We start from the raw sequence: 19,940 nt of genomic DNA, 5'->3' as shown, positions 1-19,940 counted from the left end.
GAATCAAGTTCAGACCCCAAGTATAGTGCATGAAGCCCTTTCGCTCTTGCTCCCCCCATTTTTCTAGCCTCCTCTCTCATGTTCTTGCCATATGTAACCTTCGCTCCAGCCATACGAAACTTCTTTAACTCCTCAGATGTGTTTCCCCCTGGATGGCTGTTTGTTTTCATTTATGCTGCTCCCTCTCCTGCTTCAGTGCCCTTCTTTCAGGACCATATTCTAAAATTACCTCTTCTGAGAGTATTTTCATGGCCCCTGCTCCCAATATGATCTAGTAGCCACTCTCCTGTACCCCTGAACAAAGGTGACTGTTCCTCCATTGCAAGGTGATGGCAAGGACCGTGTCTTACTTTATCTCTTTATCCTTAAAGTAGAGGGCGGTCCTGGAACATCATATATATATAATGAGTGTTGAATGAATGCATATCTGAATTACAGTTTGTAACATTTATAAAAGAATTCATCATCTCTTTGTGGCTGGTGTTTGATAGAAGTGTAAAAAGTCCTTGGGACATGATGTATCTTCATTATTATTATTACTACTCCCGCCCCCCTGCTTTTTGAGAGACAAGGTCTTGCTCTGTTGCCCAGGCTGGAGTGCAGTGGCATGGTCATAACTCATGGCAGCTCAAACTCCTGAGCTCGAAGGATTCTTCTACCTTAGCCTCCCAAGTAGCTTGGGAATACACCATCATGCCCAGCTGATTTTTAAATTTTTTTGTAGAGATGGAGCCTCACTAGGAACAGCCCAGGTTGTTCTCCAACTCCTAACCTCAAGTGATCCTCCTGCTTAGGCCTACCAAAGTGCTGGGATTACAGGCATGAGCCACTGTGCCCTGCTCTGTTTCTTCATTAAATAAAGTTGGGAACTTGGCCACTCCTGGAGAGTAAGTGGCCACTTTACTTTTCTCCTTTTGGAGAAAGCTTGAAGTCCAGCAGAACAGTAACTCACTTAACCTGACAGTCGCAACACATTAATTAACAACTTTGTTTTTCTTTTGGAAAAAAACTGCAAATCTGTAGACATTGGGAAAATAGTACAATAAATATATGCTCTACACCTGAGTTCACCAGTTTTTAGCATTTTGTCACATTTGCTTTAACTTTTTGTATGCATACCTAAGCTCATACATGCATATGTGCAGATGCACACTTTTTTTTAGAAATATTTGAAAGTTGTAGACATCATGATGCTAAACCTCTAAATACTTTAATATACATCTCCTAAGAATAAGTGCATTCTACATAACCACAACACTATGATTAAACTTAAGCTTAACATTTAGTAATATCTGATATACATTCCATGTTTAATTTTTCTCACTTGTCTCAAAAATATCTATTTTAGCACTCTGATTTTTCTACTCAGAATTTGGTCAAAGTTCATGTATCGCATTTAGTTATGTCTCTAATCTAGAATAGCCCCTGCCTTTTTTTGGTCCAAATCAGTTATTTTGTAGAATATCCTATATTCTTTCAGCCTGAAGAATCGAGAGAGAGAGAGAGAGAGAGAGAGAGAGAGAGAGAGAGAGTGTGTGTGTGTGTGTGTGTGTGTGTATTTGTATTTGGATACCTCATCTTTAAAAAAATATAAATGTTAGCTGTTTGTAGGGGGGGCACTCGACTGTGGTCCCAGCTTCTCCTGAGGCTGAGTTGGGAGGATCACTTGAGCCCAGGAGTTGGAGGCTTCACTGAGCCATGATCATGCCACTGCACTCCAACCTGGATGACAGAGTGAGATCCCAACTCTTAAGAAAGAAAAAAAGAATATCCCATATTCTAGATTTATCTTCTTGTTTCCTCTTCAGTAGATTAGCAAGAATATTATATAGGAAGTAAATATCTTACATTGCATTAGGAGCCTGGAACTGTAGGCTGTTCTAATATTGGGGTTGCTGAGTTGAGACATTTGGTAAAGGGATGACCTGCTAGATCTTCCTCTTGTGCAGCAAAATTACAAATGTCAGTTGTGATCAATATGTAATTTGTGGGGTGGTGCATTGAGGATGTGTTTTGACTATCCTCTTCAACAACCCTTTCACCTGAGAGTTGTAGCATCTGTTGATTTCCATGTCATGGTTATGACTCAAATATGACTGTAATCAACAGACCTGCTAAACAGAGATCCAGATTCTTTATGGTTCTTTTTGTCTTTACAGTATATCTCTCAAAGAATGTATCGAAACACTTCTCTGTGGGTTTTGTTTTCAGTATGATATATTATTAGAATTATTTGTTTGTGTTTGTATTTAGTTTAGGGTTTGCCCATTTAAACATATATATATATATATATATTTTTTTTTTTTTAGATGAATTCTCACTATGTTGCCCTGGCTGGACTTAAACTCCTGGGCTCAAGTCATCCTTCTGCCTCAACCTCCCAAGTAGCTGGGACCATAAGTGTGTGCCACCATGCCCAGCTAGATAATTTTTTTAATATGTAAATGTCCAAAATATAAAAGGTATACTCAGGCCTCAGTCCTACCCCTGTGTTTTTATTAGTTTCTGGTTTACTCTTCCTATGTTTTTTTTGGTAAAAATATGTGAGTGCAAATCAATTTCCCTTTACTAAGTAGCATAATATGTCTTGGAAGTCAGTTCATGGGTTTTGCTCACCTTATTTTTGGGGGAGGTAAATTTTGTTGACATATAACATTAAAATGTGTACACGTAAGCAAAAAGCTTGGTGAATGTTTAGAAAATGAATATATCTGAATAACCAGCATCCAGGTTAAGAAATAAGATGACCAGAAGCCACCTTCGACTCTTCTGCACCCAAGGGTAGCCATTCTCCTGACTTTTATATTGTAGATTATTAGCTGGGCGTGTTTTTGTATTTTATCTACATGGAATCATACCACATGTGTTCTTTTGTGTCTGGCTTCTTCGCGTCACATAAAGTGTGGGATTTATTTATGTGAATGCATGCAGTTCTAGTTTATTTATTCCTGTTGCTGTATAGTATTCCAAAATTGGAATAGGCTACAAATAATTTAATTAACTTCTGAGTTCTTTCTAGTTTTGGACTATAACAAATGTTTTCTCATTCTTTTTTATGGTCTCATGATGGGAGTGAGTATAAAAATTTATTCAACCAGTCTCCTTTGGATGGTCATTTAGGCTTTTTTCCCCAGTGTTTTTCTACTACAAATATTATTGCACAAGGTTTTGAATAAATTTGTGCATTATAGTGTGGAACATGTTTTTAAAAGCTTTATGAGGAATGAGAGTAACACCATTTTGGGGGAAAGCTAATCTTTTTGGTAGTGCTGCTCAATTGGTGGAAAGGAATTACTCAGCTTTTCTTAGAAACAGGTTAGTGCAGTGAAACTGGTTAACTTACAGTATTTTGGGTTCCTCTCAGAAAGGAGGAGGGGGCTAATGCAAAATAAAGAGAAGGGCTTGAAATCCATCTCCATGCCTCCTGGAGTTCAGAAAACTCAATTGTATATTGTCTCAACTTACTTTTTAAAAAACATTCAGATATTTATTGTGCATCCTCTGTGTTCCCGACGCATTGTTCTAGCCACCGGGGGTACAGCATTAAAGGAAGTAAGCAACAGCCTTGCCCTAATGGAGCTCACGTTTTCATGGGGGACGAGATAAATTTTAAAATATGTAGTACGTTAAGTAGAAAACCAAAGCAGAGGAGGGTGATTGGTGTTTGGCTGTGAGTATGTGTGTGTTGTATGTTTGCATGTGTTGGGGAGGAGACACAGATTGTAAAAAGTGTTCCGGAAGAGAATGGTGTCTTTTCTGGTTCTGAACCCTGTTTCAGCTTACCAAGCCAACCACAGCAAACGTTAAGGATACACATTAAGGATCAGTGAGAAAGGAGTAGGTTTTCCTGTTCGAATCAGAAGCAGAGAGGAAGAAAGCCACCATTGTGTGGCCAAGAGATGGCCGAAGGGCAGGAAACCCAGTCCTTAGCCCTGGAAACTCTCCAGTTAAGCCATGGCCCAAGGCTGCTAACACTGGCATCTGGATGGAAATTTCTAATTGTGTAGACCTGAGTGGGGCTTATTTTTCTCAACTGAATTATGGTTATAGGTGAGAGATCCCTCCTCCTAGATACTGAGGCTGGATAATAATCACATTGTCTCATGAAAGTGTAAAACAAATTATTAGTAAGTGTGAATTTGTGTTAAATGTTGTCTTCGCATTTACCACACTGCATTGTAATTTGTTGAGTTTTGTCTATACATTACTTATCTATTCAGTGTTGCCTTATGCATGCTTGGCCTCCAGTGCCCTCGTACTGTGCCTAAAAAGCACACAGTAAAGGAGGGGCTCAGTAGAGACTGGTTGAAACTGGAGGATTTAACCACTGCACACCAACTTAAATTTTTGTTTGTTTTTGAGACGGAGTCTCTCTGTAGCCCAGGCAGGAGTGCAGTGGCGCGATCTAGGCTCACTGCAAGCTCCGCTTCCTGGGTTCACGCCGTTCTCCTGCCTCAGCCTCCCGAGTTGCTGGGACTACAGGTGCCTGCCACCACGCCCGGCTAATTTTTTGTATTTTTTGTATTTTTAGTAGAGACGGGGTTTCACTGTGTTAGCCAGGATGATCTCGGCCTAAAATTGTTTTTTTAAACTGTGATTCAGCCACTGCTGCTCAGGACTGTGTTATTGGAAAGTACTGCTTTCAGAATTTTCAAAGTTAGCTGGGTGCGGTGGCTCACATCTGTAATCCCAACACTTTGGGGGAGGCCAAGGCAGGCGGATCACCTGAGTTCAGGAGTTCAAGATCAGTCTGGCCAACATGTTGAAACCCTGTCTCTACCAAAATACAAAAATTAGCTGGGCATGATGGCGGGTGCCTGTAATCCCAGCTACTCAGGAGGCTGAGGCAGGAGAATCGCTTCAACCTGGGAAGCGGAGGTTGCAGTGAGCCGAGATGCGCCCCTGCACTCCAGCCTGGGCGACAGAAGGAGACTGCACCTCAAAAAAAAAAAAAAAATTAAAAAAAAAACAAAGCTCATCAAAATGTATGCAGCACCTCAGTTCACCTCTCTGGTTTTGACTTCACTAACCATATGACCGTGGGCAAATTACCCCTGGAGGACTCGACTTCCTATTCTAAAATTATTAAACACTCCAGATGATATATACTTCACAGAGATGTGAATTTTGAATGAGATAATTTAGATTGAAAACAATATCTGTATGCATATGTACTTCCTAGTTTAGGCCAGAGCCATGGCCTAAGTTTATTAACAAGACTGCTTTTTTGTTGTTGTTAACCAGACAGCATCTCACTGTCACCCAGGCTGGAGTGCAGTGGCACAATCATGGTTCACTGCAGCCTTGATCTCCTGGGTGAGACGCTGGGACTACAGGTATACGCTACCACACTTGGCTAGTATTTTTAAAATTTATTTTTGTAGAGACAAGGTTTTGCTGTATTGCCCAGGCTGGTCTTGAACTCCTGGCCTCAAGCGATCCTCCTGCCTCTGCCTCCCAAAGTGCTGGGATTACAGGTGTGAGCCACTGCACCCAGCCAGTAACCAGACTTTTAATAGAGACACCTGAAAGGTCCTACAGTTTGATCTGTATAACCAACTGCATGAGCACTGTACAGGAGAAGGGCAATTTAGCATCTCTAATAAGATTAAGGGGATTTTGCCTCTAGCAAGCTTGATATGAATTAGTAATAGGATGTGACTGCTGTTTACCAACCACATTCAGCAAAGATTGATTGATTGATTACCTAACCATGTAATGGAAGTTTAAAAAGTCTATTCATAGAAATATCCGAAGCTGAATTTTCCAGAGTAAGTTCTGCAGAGACTCACTTGATGTGCTGGTTTGGGAAATGGCAGGCTAGATAACTAAACGTCTCTCTTCTGGGAATTTCTGGGCCTTGAGTTATTGTGCATTGTGAATCTCCAAAAAGGGGCTTGCTTTGACAGATCTGTGATAACAGATGGAACAGGGCTGCTGGTGGTTTGTGTGTTTCTAGGCTCATCCTACTGCATCTGGACCACTCTGTTCGTGTAGTCACCACCCTTTGTGTGTGTAGACAACTGGGCCAGTATTCAGAGAGCTCAACCTAGATGGGGAGTGAAGTTGTGATGGTAAGGTTATGATGATGAAGTTGTGAAGTTGTGATATGGGAGGGGCACACACAGAAGGGGCCTGAGCAGGAGAAGGTGGCTGGGGAAGGTTGAGAGAGAACCAATGGGCAAAAGTGACTGGGCCAGCCTGGCCAACAGGCTGAAACCCCGTCTCTATGAAAAATACAAAAATTAGCTGGGCACGGTAGCATGCACCTGTAGTCCCAGCTACTTGGGAGGCTGAGGCACGAGAATCGCTTGAACCCAGGAGGTGGAGGTTGCAGTGAGCCAAGATTCCGCCACTGTACTCCAGCCTGAACAACAGAGTGAGACTCTGTCTCAAAAAAAAAAAAAAAAAAAAAAAAAAAAAAAAAAGTGACTGGGAAACATTTTGGACCCAACCAAAGTAGGTTTTCTTTGCTGATGTCTGTATTTTCCCTGTTGACTCCGGGTTCTTGGAGGTCATAGTTCCCCAGTAGTGGGAAGCATTCGATGATATTGATGAGTGTTCCTTAAAATCCCATCCAATCCCAAGTTGTGGATTTGTGATCATTTCCTTTTGTTTGGCAATCTTTACTCCCTCAGTTTTTATTTTTTTAGCATTGTGCTAGTTCCTTTGGATAATTAGAAAAAATAATAATATGTGGTTTATGTGAATTTATTAGTTGAATGACGAGACTAACACGAGACAGTTGTTAGCTAACTAAGTCAACATGGAAACAAATCCAAGTTTTGATAGTCTGTAATAGACCAGCACAGAAACTGGAGAACGGGGAAGACTGACACAGTACTGAAAGCTTCCTCAGGAAGTCTGTGCACTGGTGTTTGAAGGATTAATAGGATTTGCACAGCAGGAAGAATAGACCCATTGCTGTAGCAGCAGCTCAAGGATAAAGGCAAGAGACGTAGAAGACTTTTGAGCAGGAACTGTGTGGATAACTCTGTAATTAAGAGAGATCAAGAAAGATCCATCTGGCAGCTTCATGCAGGAGATGACGACGTGAGAGCTATCTCTTTAAGAGTAATCATTTAAGCCATGCGGGTGCTTGAAATCTTTCAGAGAGAGGTTGTGGCTAGAACATGGATGAGCGAGGTATAAAAGCTTAGTGGTTAAGAGCACAGACACACTGGGTTCAAATCCTAGTGTTCTCAGTTGACCTTTGTGAAGATACTTGGAGAAACTGAAGCCTAGAAGTTGTTTGTAAATTGGATAGTATTACTTGCCTCTTAGGATAATTATGAGGATTAAATGCGATAAGGAATTATGTAATTAAGTGCTCAATAGATGTTGCTTACATTTATTATGTGGCCGGAGTTCCCTCGAGCAGTGGTTATAGAAGTGTGGTCCTTAGTCCAGCACCATTTTGTCACCTGCGAGCTTGTTACAAGTGCAAATTCATGGGCCCCACTCAGACCAGCTGCATCAGTCTGGGTAGTGGGACCTAGGAAACAGGCTTCTTAAAAGCACTCTGGCAGATGGGTGGGAAACATTAGAGAATGACGGCCCTAGAGAAATCCTCTAGTTGGGATTCAAAGCTAAGAAAGGGAGAGTGTTTAAAGGAGGGACTAAGCCACTGTGTCCTTTGCAGTACAGAGGAAAGGAGGTAGTGAATTATTGGTGGCACCTAACTAAAAGCTTTACACAAGATTCTCAATAAATACAATAAATAATAAATGCAATAAAAGCTTTATACAAAAATTTCAATAAGACAGCTGGTTTAGTAATATGTTGGGGATGAAAGGAAGATTTCAGGGCAGTGGGAACCTACTGTACAGCCCAAATGATTAAAAAAATAAAAACCACAGGACTGAATTAGAAATGTGACATTAGATGAAGTTTAAATCTTAGGTTTAACAGGTATTTGCGGCCTGCCCCCCTACTGTGACCGGCAGTGTGCTATCTGCTGGAAATGTAGAATGAGGTGTTATTCCTGCTTTCAGAGATTTCACACAGTTAACACTTTTTTAATAATTGGAAGCTGTCTTTTTTCCTTAAAATCTTTCCTAGCTACTAGAGAATTAAACACAATATCTGATCTGTTCTCCGATTGTGCCAGAAGTTAAGCGTAGGGCTGTCTCCCAACCAATGCAAGGCTGCATTTGAAAGTGATACCTCATTTCTGAAAGCATTCTGAACACTGGTCCTTTTTGCTTATTATTTTATGGCTTGGAATATACCTTAGAGAAGATTTGAAATCTTTTGAAAGATTTCATGTCCCTATTTAATGTTGGCCACGTGGGGTTTTTGACATTATGCTAACCCACCCCACCTCTGTCATTTCCAGTATAAAGCACCAAAAGCACTAGCTTGAAATACAGTGACTTCTAAACTTCGTCCATTAATTCATTCAGGCATTGTTTGTTGCACATTATATACAGGATACCGCTTTAATAGGGATGAAACATAATGTCAGCCACGTGTCTTGTCAAAGAGCCAGAATCCACATCCCAAGGCCAGATATATTGAGTGTGGAGGAGGCACCGGGACGTGGTCCCAAGGTTAGCCAAGTGGTTAGATGAATCCACCCCCAGACACCCACAGTTTAGGTTTGTAAATGTTCCACCCTTGTAACACATCCCCCTTTCACAATGACAAAGGCAATTTGAGGGAATTAGAGTGACTGGTTAAGAAACTATGTTTTAAAATCTCACTGTTTCTTGAAAATAGATGGCATAGCAGTGGAGTTTGCAAGTAGAATATAGGAATTACATTTTGGTGTGTTTGTGACTTTCTAGTTTTGTATCATAGAGTGACTTCAGGAAAATGCAAGTGGAGATCACTTTCCAAAGAAGACTAGATTGGCTGGTTAATCTGAACACTCATTTGTTAAGAGCATGCTTTAATTGACCTTGGACTGTGCTCTTTCCCTATTGCTTTGGACTTTTGGGCTGGCTGGGTGGATAGTGAGGACTGCAAATACTCTTTCGTTACTCCTTTTTCTTTCCAAATCCCCCAAGGGTAAGTGGTTGGAGCCTCAGTCTACCCCTTTGAAAAGGTTGCTAAGACCAGACCATGGCTTTGGTGCTTCTAGCAGGCAGAGAGTCAGTGGTTTCTTTTTTTTTTTTTTTTGAGACGGAGTCTCGCTGTGTCTCCCAGGCTGGAGTGCAGTGGCGTGATCTCGGCTCACTGCAAGCTCCGCCTCCCGGGTTCACGCCATTCTCCCGCCTCAGCCTCCCAAGTAGCTGAGACTACAGGCGCCCGCCACCACGCCCGGCTAGTTTTTTGTATTTTTAGTAGAGACGGGGTTTCACCGTGTTAGCCAGGATAGTCTCGATCTCCTGACCTCGTGATCCACCCGCCTCGGCCTCCCAAAGTGCTGGGATTACAGGCTTGAGCCACTGCGCCCGGCCAAGTGGTTTCTTCCTCTGTGAAGAACCATGAACTAATTCTGAGAAGGTGAACTTAAAGAGAGCAGAAACCTTTAAAAAAAAAAAAAAAAGTTTTAACTAATTCATAAAGGTCTTTGTGATGATCAGAGTGCTAGAATACAGATTGGGTATTTGGAGACCAGATGGAATTTTTTTTTTTTTTTTTTTTAAGTTTATGGTTTTTCTAGAACTGCTGGATATTGACAGAAATTCCTCTAAGCCCTACTAGCTACCCAAAGGATGTTGGTGTCCTGAAAGGTATGGAAAATAGAGCTATGGTCGTGTAGGGTTTTAAAAGAACTAAAAGAGGCTTTAAAGGCCCAAAAAGAAAACAAATCCATAGCTATGTGGTACGTTTTTTTTTAAATGATTGCTTCTGAATCCACCTCTTTTTCTCCTTTCTTTTTGCTTTATGCAGTGAACACCTACCTCTTCATGATGCAAGCTCAAGGCATTCTGATCCGGGACAACGTGAGAACAATCGGTGCTCAGGTTTATGAGCAGGTGCTTCGGAGTGCTTATGCCAAGAGGAACAGCAGTGTAAATGACTCAGGTATATTTTTAGTAAAGAGGTCGTCTGATTAGAATGTCTCCTCCCAAGAGAGGTAAATTCGGTTGCAATAATTATTTTCAATGGGAAAAGTGCATTATAAAAGAGGGATTTGGCTTTTACTTCACTGCTAAAAAAGCTCTTGCCAAATGAATCCTCGTTCATTTTTATTAACAATGACTCAGTCTGTTTGTGTTGCTATAAAAGAGTACTTGAGACTGGGTAATTTACAAAGAAAAAGGATTTATTTGGCTCACGGTTCTGTAGACTATACAGAAAGTGTAACACCAGCATCTGCTTCTGGTGAGGACCTCAGGCTGCCTCCACTCTTGGTGGACGGGAAGGGGAAACCCGTGTGTGTGGTAAGAGAAAGCAATGTGGCAGTGAGAGGAGGGCAATGCCAGGCTGTTCTTAACAACCAGCTCTTGTGGGAGCTAATAGAGGAGAACTCACTCATTACCACAACAGCAGCAAGCCATTTATGAGGGATCTGCCCCTGTGACCCAGATACCTCCTATAGGCCCCACCTCCATCACTGGGGTCATCGTTTCAGCATGAGGTTTGCGGGGGACAGACATTTAAACTATAGCATAATACGTTAAGAGTGACTGAATGAGGCCGGGCGCGGTGGCTCAAGCCTGTAATCCCAGCACTTTGGGAGGCCGAGACGGGCGGATCACGAGGTCAGGAGATCGAGACCATCCTGGCTAACACGGTGAAACCCCGTCTCTACTAAAAAATACAAAAAAAAACTAGCCGGGCGAAGTGGCGGGCGCCTGTAGTCCCAGCTACTTGGGAGGCTGAGGCAGGAGAATGGCGTGAACCCGGGAGGCGAAGCTTGCAGTGAGCTGAGATCCGGCCACTGCACTCCAGCCTGGGCGACAGAGCATGACTCCGTCTCAAAAAAAAAAAAAAAAAAAAAAAAGAGTGACTGAATGACTACTACTTTTCTCTTTTCTTTTTCTTTTTTTTTTTTTGATACGGAGTTTTGTTCCTGTCATCCAGGCTGGAGTGCATCAGGTGATTTCGGCTCACTGCAACCTCCACTTCCCCAGTTCGAGCAATTCTTGTACCTCAGCCTCCTGAGTAGCTGGGATTACAGGAGCACGCCACAATGCCTGGCTAATTTTTGTATTTTTAGTAGAGAGGGGGTTTCACCATGTTGGCCAGGTTGGTCTTGAACTTCTAACCTCAAGTGATCTGCCTGCCTCGGCCTCCCAAAGTGCTGGGATTACAGGCGTAAGCCACTGTACCAGGCCTTTCTTTTTAACTCTTTCAAAAACTGAATACAGGAAGGAAGTAATACTTCCACATGATTAAATGGGACTCTCTTGAGGCCTCTGTAGTTCAGCCAGGGATGGTTTTTATTTAAAAAATAGATTCTGGAATTTCATTTTGCTAAGGATTCAGGATTTGACTCTTATTTCTTTAACTGAGGACTGATGTGCTTTCTGGGTTTGTGTGGGTTTTTTTGAGATGGAGTTTTGCTCTTGTCACCCAGGCTGGAGTGCAGTGGTGTTATCTCGGCTTATTGTAACCTCCGCCTCCTGGGTTCAACCAATTCTCCTGCCTCAGCCTCCTGAGTAGCTGGGGTTACAGGTGTGTGCCACCACGCCTGGCTAACTTTTGTATTTTTAGTAGAAATGGGCTTTTGCCATGTTGCCCAGGCTGGTCTCAAACTCCTGACCTCAGGTGATCTGCCTGCCTTGGCCTCCCAAAGTGTTGGGATTAACAGACGTGAACCACTGTGCCAGGCTTTTTTTTTTTTTCTTTTTCTTTTCTTGAGACAGCATCTCACTTTGTCTCCTAGGCTGGAGTGCAGTGGCATGATCTTGGCTCACTGCAGCCTTGACCTCCCAGGTCCGAGTGATTTTCCTGCTTTGACCTCCCAAAGTGCTAGGATTAAGTTGTGAGCCACCGTGGCTCATTTTTTGTATTGTTTGTAGACATGGCTAATTTTTGTATTTTTTGTAGACACGGCTTTCACCATGTTGCCCAGGCTGGTCTTGTACTCCTGAGCTCAAGCAATCCACCTGCCTTGGCCTCCCAAAGTGCTATAAGATTACAGGCATGAGCCACCGTACCCAGCCTCCTGTGGTTTCTTTTTTTTTCTTTTTTTTTTTTTTTTTGAGACGGAGTCTCGCTCTGTCGCCCAGGCTGGAGTGCAGTGGCCGGGTCTCAGCTCACTGCAAGCTCCGCCACCCGGGTTCACGCCATTCTCCTGCCTCAGCCTCCGGAGTAGCTGGGACTACAGGCGCCCGCCACCTCGCCCGGCTAGTTTTTTGTATTTTTAGTAGAGACGGGGTTTCACCATGTTAGCCAGGATGGTCTCGATCTCCTGACCTTGTGATCCGCCCGTCTCGGCCTCCCAAAGTGCTGGGATTACAGGCTTGAGCCACCGCGCCCGGCCCTCCTGTGGTTTCTTAATGATTTCGTCTAAGCCCAATATTTTAAAATATTTAAATTAAAAAAAAATTCTCCCACTAAATCAGTCCTCTCTCCTTCTCTAATAGGTTATAAGATTTTTCGAAGTTCACTGTCGAATGTGAAATTGCTTTGCAAATGTTGCAAATGCGAATTATTCTGTGGTGCATAGGAAATCAAGGGAAAGCATTGCCTCTCTTAAAAGAATTGCCTCTCCTTAAAAGAATTGACCACATCCTAATTTATCAGTTTCCTCTGCTGACCACTTTAGCAACAGAGGACTGTAGTTAGCAAACTGGTAAACTTTTGATACTTCCTTTCTTGTTTGCAAAGAGCAAGTGAATGACATTTCAGAGCCTTTTAGACAAATTGTGGTTGCGCTGGGTCAAGTTGCCTGAGCTCTGAGCCATACCTGGGAGAGGAAACCCCCTGCAGTTTCCGTCTTGCATGTGGTGGTAGGTTTTGCACACAATCCGCACACAGAGTCTCACTTGACTCATGTGTGGCTCTGTCAGTAAAGGCAGGATTTTATGCTGTTTCCATTTTTCATACATGGTACATATAATCTTGGGGAAGATGGTGCAGCTTGATCATGTGACTCTTTACCTAAACCCTGCCAAAATCCTGCTTCTAGTTAGGTGAAGAAACCAGGGAGTACTGACTGCCCTTCCAGAGCACTCTCCCCTGTATAGTACTGAGTAAGGGAACGTTTGTGTCCTCATGACATTTATCCAGTCCAGATATCATACTTCTGCAGTGTTAGATGAGGCTAGAATGTCTGTCTCTCTGGACATTTGGCAGTACTGGCAATTCTCTCAGAAGTTAGAGGGGCATGCAACAGGACCCCATTTCCACACCACCACTGGTCTGGCAACACAGGATTGCGCTACTTCCGGAGTTGTTGTCTTTGAAAACTGAGCACAGAAGTGAGTTTCACCGTTGGAGGGTGTGTCCAGTGACCCATTATTATTGAACTTGGTGTGCTTTTATTCTCAAATTATCATACGCCCAAATAATTTTTCCTTGCATCTCTCTGGTTAGAACAATCTATTTTTTGTTAAATGTGTTTATTTCTCTAATAGAGTGGAAATCTTTGCCATCAGGGACTCTCTTACTGTTTATTAGATACTTGACTCACATGATTTCATGTAGTCCCTCACAGGAAGCCAGAAGGTAGCTACTTTGTCCCCATTGTAGGGATAAAAGGAACAAGGCACACGGAAGTCATAGAACTTGATGCAGCAGCAGGGTTAGGTAGGGTTTGCTGATTCTCTGACTCCAGGGCCTGTCCCCTGAATCCCAGTAATGGCTTCATTCCTTTTGTCATCTTTGTATTCTTAGTACCTTATACACTGCCTAGCCCATAGGAAGCACTTGGTAAATTATTTTTGTATGCATGCAGGAATAAATTTAACAAGAAAGTGCATTTTAAGTGTTGTAGCATGTTTCTAAGGAAGTCACCATCTTGATGAGCTACTGTGTCACTGGCACATCTTTGGCGAGTAAGTACAGGTTGAGCATCCCCCGTCAGAAAATACCAACTCCAGACTGCTCCAGAATCCACACGTGATAAAACCTTGAGTGCCAACACGACACTTAAAGAAAATATGCAATGGAGCATTCCAGATTTCGGATTTTTAGATTTGGGTTGATCAACTGGTAAGTGTAATGCAAATATTTCAGAATCTGAAAAAATCAGAAATCTGAAACACTTCTGGTCCTAAGCATTTCAGATAAAGGGATACTCAACCTATACTGAAAAGAAAATAGCATTTCACTGAAAGTGTATTGAATGAAAACCCATCATTCTTCTTCCTTTCAAAACAGTGTCTACTTAGCACAGTCAGAGAGGGTATTCTGGGCCCAAGACTGCTGAGATAGTCAGATGACTGACACCTCTGGCTGGATAACTTCTGCCTGGAGCACTGTTGGCTTAATGGTGGTAACCTGGACTATGCACCATCCCCTTCTGAAATAATGCTGAGGCACATACCCACATTCAGCCATCTGCATTAGGCCAAGCATAGCTCAAAAGCCCAGGGTGACATTTAAATAATGCTGATTTTCTTTAAGTTTAAAAGCAACGTGGTGATTATTGAATGAAAACAGACTTTTGGGGATGGGGGCTGTGAATCTGGAAAAAAGCCTGAAGTAGTGACCAGGAGAAGCTTCCTGTTGTCACTGAAAGCCATTGGTTTGTGAGATTGTGAATCTGCAGAGTGAGTAAAGTCATGCTGGTGTCCTTTGTAATCTGTTAGTGGAGTGGGTCATCTTCACCTCTTTCTCCATGGTTTTAGATGTCCAGTCTGTAGTCTTTGATGTGGCTACCCTCCCAGTAGGTAGGTCGTCATTCTTAAATGGACTAACTCTTGAAGAATTAATTCTTTATATTTCACAGATTATTTGTCCCAGTGGCATCTTTCTAGTATCTATAAATTGCCATATTTTTCTCAAGCAGAGAGGCAAGTGTTTGGTCTTTTCTCAGATGGGAGGGGAAAGTGGTGATTCTTGCTGGGGTCCATTGATCAGCACTTCCGGTTCCTTCTCAACTGGATTTGGTAACACAAGGGAGAAGGCAGGTTTTTTACCTCCTCCAGATATTAGGGTAGCCAATACCAAGCTTAGCTATACATTGGAATTCCCAGGGAGCGTTCCAAAGTACTGATGTATGTCTGTGCCTGACTGCTAGAGATTCTTATTTAATTGGTCTGAGGTGTAGCCTGAGTGTTAGAATTTTGTTTGTATGTTTGTTTTTGTTTTGAGATAGTCTTGCTCTGTCACCCAGGCTGGAGTGCAGTGGCACCATCTCAGCTCACTGCAACTTCCGCCTCCTAGGTTCAAGTGATTCTCCTGCCTCAGCCTCCTGAGTAGCTGGGACACCAGGCGGGTGCCACCATGCCCGGCTAATTTTTGTATTTTTAGTAGAGATGAGGTTTCACCATGTTGCCCAGGCTGGTCTCAGACTCCTGGCTTCAAGTGATCTGCTCACCTCGGCCTTCCAAAGTGCTAGGATTACAGGCATGAGCCACCACATCCAGCCTGGTGTTAGAATTTTTGAAAGCTTCCTAGATGATTCTAATGTGCAGCCAAGGCTGCTGAACCACTGGTGTGAAGCAATGCTGAATAAGCAGCTGCTGCTGGACAGAAATGTTGGTCTGCAAGCCCATGATATCAGCAGCCATTTGAACCTGTAGGTAGGAGTTTGTTGTTTTTTCCCCATTTTCTATCTATTTTTTTTTTGAGATCTTTTGACTCACACTTTTTTTTTTTTTTTGAGATGGAGTCTCCCTCTGTTGCCCAGGCTGGAGTACAGTGGGGCGATCTTGTCTTGCTGCAACCTCTGCCTCCCAGGTTCAAGCAATTCTCCTACCTCAGCCTTCTGAGTAGCTGGGATTACAGGCACCCACCACCATGCCCAGCTAATTTTTCTATGTTTAGTAGAGATAGGGTTTCACCATGTTGGCCAGGCTGGTCTTGAACTCCTGACCTCAGGTGATCCACCTATCTTGGCCTCTCAAAGTGCTGGGATTACAGGTGTGAGCCACTGTGCCTGGCCTGTTTTCCCATTTTCTTTTTTGAGATGAAGTCTCACTCTATTGCCCAGGCTGGAGTGCAGTGACGGGATCTCGGCTCACTGCAACCTCCACCTCTTGGATTCAAGCAGTTCTCCTGCCTCGGTCTCCTTTGTAGCTGGGACTACAGGCATGTGCCACCATGCCTGGCTAATTTTTTGTATTTTTAGTAAGAGACAGGGTTTCACCATGTTGGTCAGGCTGGTCTCTCAAACTCCTGACTTCAGGTGACCCACCTTGGCCTTCCAAAATGCTGAGGTTACAGGTGTGAGCCACCATGCCTGGCTTGTTTTCCCATTTTCTAAATGTAAAAGTGGCTGCCTTCGTTGCCCTTCAAGAAGAACACGTCTGGATTTGAAATAGAATAGATTTAAATTAAAAAGCAAAACCGTGGCCGTAGAAATTCAACAGGCTTGTTTTTCTCTCAGCATTTTCCTCATTCAGTAGGTACATGTTTTAGAAGAGTAAGAAGTTGTATTTGGAACTCCAAGGGGTTGAGGTATAACCCCACCCATTGCTGGACAGCTAGCAGGGGAGAAAAACCGGGGCTCCTCACGATAACTGCACATAGTTTTACCAGGTCATGAGCAATTAATTTCCTCTGTCTCTTTCATTTTAAAAGGCCTCTATTGCTGCTGAAAAGCAGACTTTGTTTATTTATTTATGATGGAGTTTTGCTCTTGTTACCCAGGCTGGAGTGCAACAGTGCGATCTTGGCTCACTGCAACCTCTGCCTCCTGGGTTCAAGTGATTCTCCTTCCTCAGCCTCCTGAGTAGCTGGGGTTACAGGCACCTGTCACCACGCCCAGCTAATTTTTGTGTTTTTTGGCACAGATGGGGTTTCACCGTGTTGGCCAGGCTGATCTTGAACTCCTGACCTCAAGTGATCACCCCACCTTGGCCTCCCAAGTAGACTTTATTTTATTTAAATTTTCATTTAAAAATTTTTAAACAAGAAATCAGGAAATTAAGCCACCCCCTCCCAAGATGTAGAGTAAGGTTCTGGAAGATTTTTACAATAGAGTTATGCATTTGAGGATTCTTAAAACAGTGACATATTAATTTAGTAATCAGAAGAAAAAATAAATGCTTTTTTTTTTGTTTCATGGCAGTTGCTACCAGGTTTATTGTATGATTGTTTGAAGGAAGTAGAAAGGAATTTATCTGTCTTCAAAGAAACTCCAAATAGTGGAATCATTAGAGTTAGAGATATCTTGTCTCTTGCCTCATGTTTTTTAAATTCTAGTTTCCTGATTAGGTTCTAGCTCTAGGGCTTGGGTCAGTCATTGACCAGAATGATTATTATCTTTGTTTTTGTTGATTTATGAAAATATACTTAGTATAATACTTTTGGGAATTTCTAGTGAATGTATTGACTGTGCCACTGTTTCCAGCCGGCGTCTCTTGCCACACGTGATCATATCACAAACACAGGCACGTTTTCTAGTACTTGTGAGGTCTTTTAATTTTTTTCTATAGGAGAATAATTTCATCTATTAGATTCATCCAGAATCTTTCATCTTTAAGGTTCTGTCTTGATTCATGTTTTATTTGTTTGTTTTTAAGATAGGATCTTGCCCTGTCACCCAGGCTAGAGTACAGTGGTGTGATCATTGCCATTGAATCCTCAACCTCCCAGGCTCAGGTGATTCTCCTGCCTCAGCCTCCCGAGTAGCTGGGACCACAGGCACGCACCACCACACCTGGCTAATTTTTAAGATTATTTGTAGAGACAGGTTCTCAGCATGTTTCCCAGGCTGGTCTTGGCCTCCTGGGATTATAGGCATAAGCCACCATACCCAGCCTGGTTTATGTCTTTATATAAATTAGTCTCTACTATTCTGTATAAATGCAGGCTTCGTGTTTTTCAGGAAAGCTGCTACTAAAAAGGACAGAAAGCATTCTGTTCCTTCACTTGTTAAGACACTGTTAAAATTTTCAAGTTGCCTCTCATTGAATTTTGTCCCCAGAGTCCTTGCAGAGTAGGCAGCGCAGAGTAGGCAGCCGTGTGCATATGTAAAAGGATTCAATGTGTTAGCCATTTGATTCTTGGAAACCTGCTCATAGTGCTTTTTCAAAAATATCTTAGTTGAAGATTCTAGAATTCTAGGGTACAAAGTGAATTTGAACAGGATGTTTTAATTTTCATAGAATCAGCATGAATCCAAAAGGATTTAATATTCTGTGAAAAAAAACAATACAGTATACTGGAAAGATCTCTAATTCAGAGTTTAGTTGGAGCTCTGTCATGCATTAGCCAGGGCCCCCGGTCTGAGTTCTGTGTATGTTGTTCCAGTTATTCATCTGTAGAAAATGAGGTTAGAGGGCCCTCCTCCTACTCTACAACTATAGTACCCTAGGGAAAAGACATGTACCTTCACACTCTTCATATCCACTAACATGACTCTAAAGGGGCATACATATGTGAGGGTTTTTAATGATAAACCCCTGAGAATGAGAACAAGAAAGGAGACCACAGCAAAAAATCTTGCTAGGTAGAAGCAGAAGAGCCACTGATAAAAGACTTAACAAACCCAAGAAAACTTGACTGCTCAAAGCAGCAACAGGAAAACCAGCAACCACCTCAGGATCCCCCAGAAACTCAGGAACTAGCAATATTGGAAGTAGGAGCAAAGGTGGCAACTAAAATAAAGGGAGATTGAAAGCTGCTAAAAAGCAGTCAGATACCCAGACGCATTTCCTCATCCTGGCAAGAGCTGGAGACTTAATAACCCCAGAGATGGCAAAACAGAGGCTCCTCAACCTGGGGATACCTGACATGACCATAGTATTCGAAAAGATGGGGATTACATATGCCCCAGCCTCTTTCTCTTCTTTCTTAGTTTCAGGATGTTTATAGTCAGGACTCTACCATTCTGGCAGGACATTGGAGTGGATTTCTCTGGAAAATCTGGTCAGACCAGGAGAAAAGACCCAAAGATATGGACCCCAGAGATATCAATAAGAGAAGAGAAAAATGACTGCAAACATGAAACAAGAATATTGTAAGAAATGAACATTCAGGAAACAAGAGCTCTTCAGAGTTAAAAATATCATAGCAGAGATGACGATTAAAGGAAGGTTAGTAAAGTTGAGGAAATCTCTTGGAAAGTAGGGCAGATAAATGGCAAGATGGAAAACTGGATAGAAAAGATGAGACAGTTAGAGGACCAGGAGGTCCCACATCCAACTCCTGTTCTGTATTCTCCAGAAAGGCAGCACAGAGTACAGAAGGGAGGAATCATCACCGAGAGAATACCTCCCTCCGGAAGCACATTTGGCATGGAATACAGCCAGAAGCTGCCACACCTCTTCTGGGAGGATGAAGTTGAGAGAATACCTAATACGTGTCTTAGGAGGAAATGTCTTGTGAAAGGCGTGGTGTTGAATTAGAATCATTGCATATAAAACTGAGCAAACAAAAAATAAGATGCATAACTTCCCACATTTCTCAGCGATGACTGGTACTTAACAGCAGCATCATAATACAAAGACTGAAGATTGTCCTAACCACAGCTATGATATGTGACCGATGGGAGACGGGGGAGAGGAAGGGGATTGTGTGACAGGGGCGGCAGAAGGAAGGGGATAATGTCTTCACCTCCCATAGTGGGAGGTCAGTAGGTAAGACTGAAAACAGAAACATCATGACTAGCCATACAGACTGACAGAGGTGAATACTGAATATAAATGCTGAAATACTCGGCCAAAAGAAGGGCAAGTGGTTCCTTGAGAAAATAGAAATGAGAGGAGGGAGACTGCTATTTTAAAAATTACATTGAATTACAGTTTACTATAAACTGAGTGCTGCGTATAAGCCTATAAAATAATAGGAATAGGAACACTGGTTAAAATATGTCACTTGGGTAACATTTTTATTGATGGGTTCACATTTTTAGCCACATCAAAACGATAGTCTAGAGTCCTGTCTCCTTCCACCAAGTTGATAGCTAAGAAAAAGACTTACTTGGT

At 42.5% G+C, this 19,940-nt stretch overlaps 1 protein-coding gene across 2 annotated transcripts in view; it reads left to right on the top strand.

Moving 5' to 3' along the window:
- Positions 1–19,940, top strand: part of B4GALT5 (beta-1,4-galactosyltransferase 5) — an 89,839-nt gene that overhangs the window by 51,360 nt on the left and 18,539 nt on the right. For both annotated transcript variants that reach the window (XM_065523284.2, XM_005569324.5), the window contains exon 2: positions 9,841–9,975. In XM_065523284.2, the coding sequence (XP_065379356.1) occupies positions 9,841–9,975 (135 nt within the window). The remainder of the gene's footprint in view (positions 1–9,840; positions 9,976–19,940) is intronic.

The sequence above is a fragment of the Macaca fascicularis genome, chromosome 10, assembly GCF_037993035.2.
Source record: "Macaca fascicularis isolate 582-1 chromosome 10, T2T-MFA8v1.1".
Taxonomy (NCBI): domain Eukaryota; kingdom Metazoa; phylum Chordata; class Mammalia; order Primates; family Cercopithecidae; genus Macaca; species Macaca fascicularis.
The sequence above is the reverse complement of the archived record's forward strand: the minus strand, read 5'-3'. Positions and strand labels throughout refer to the sequence as shown.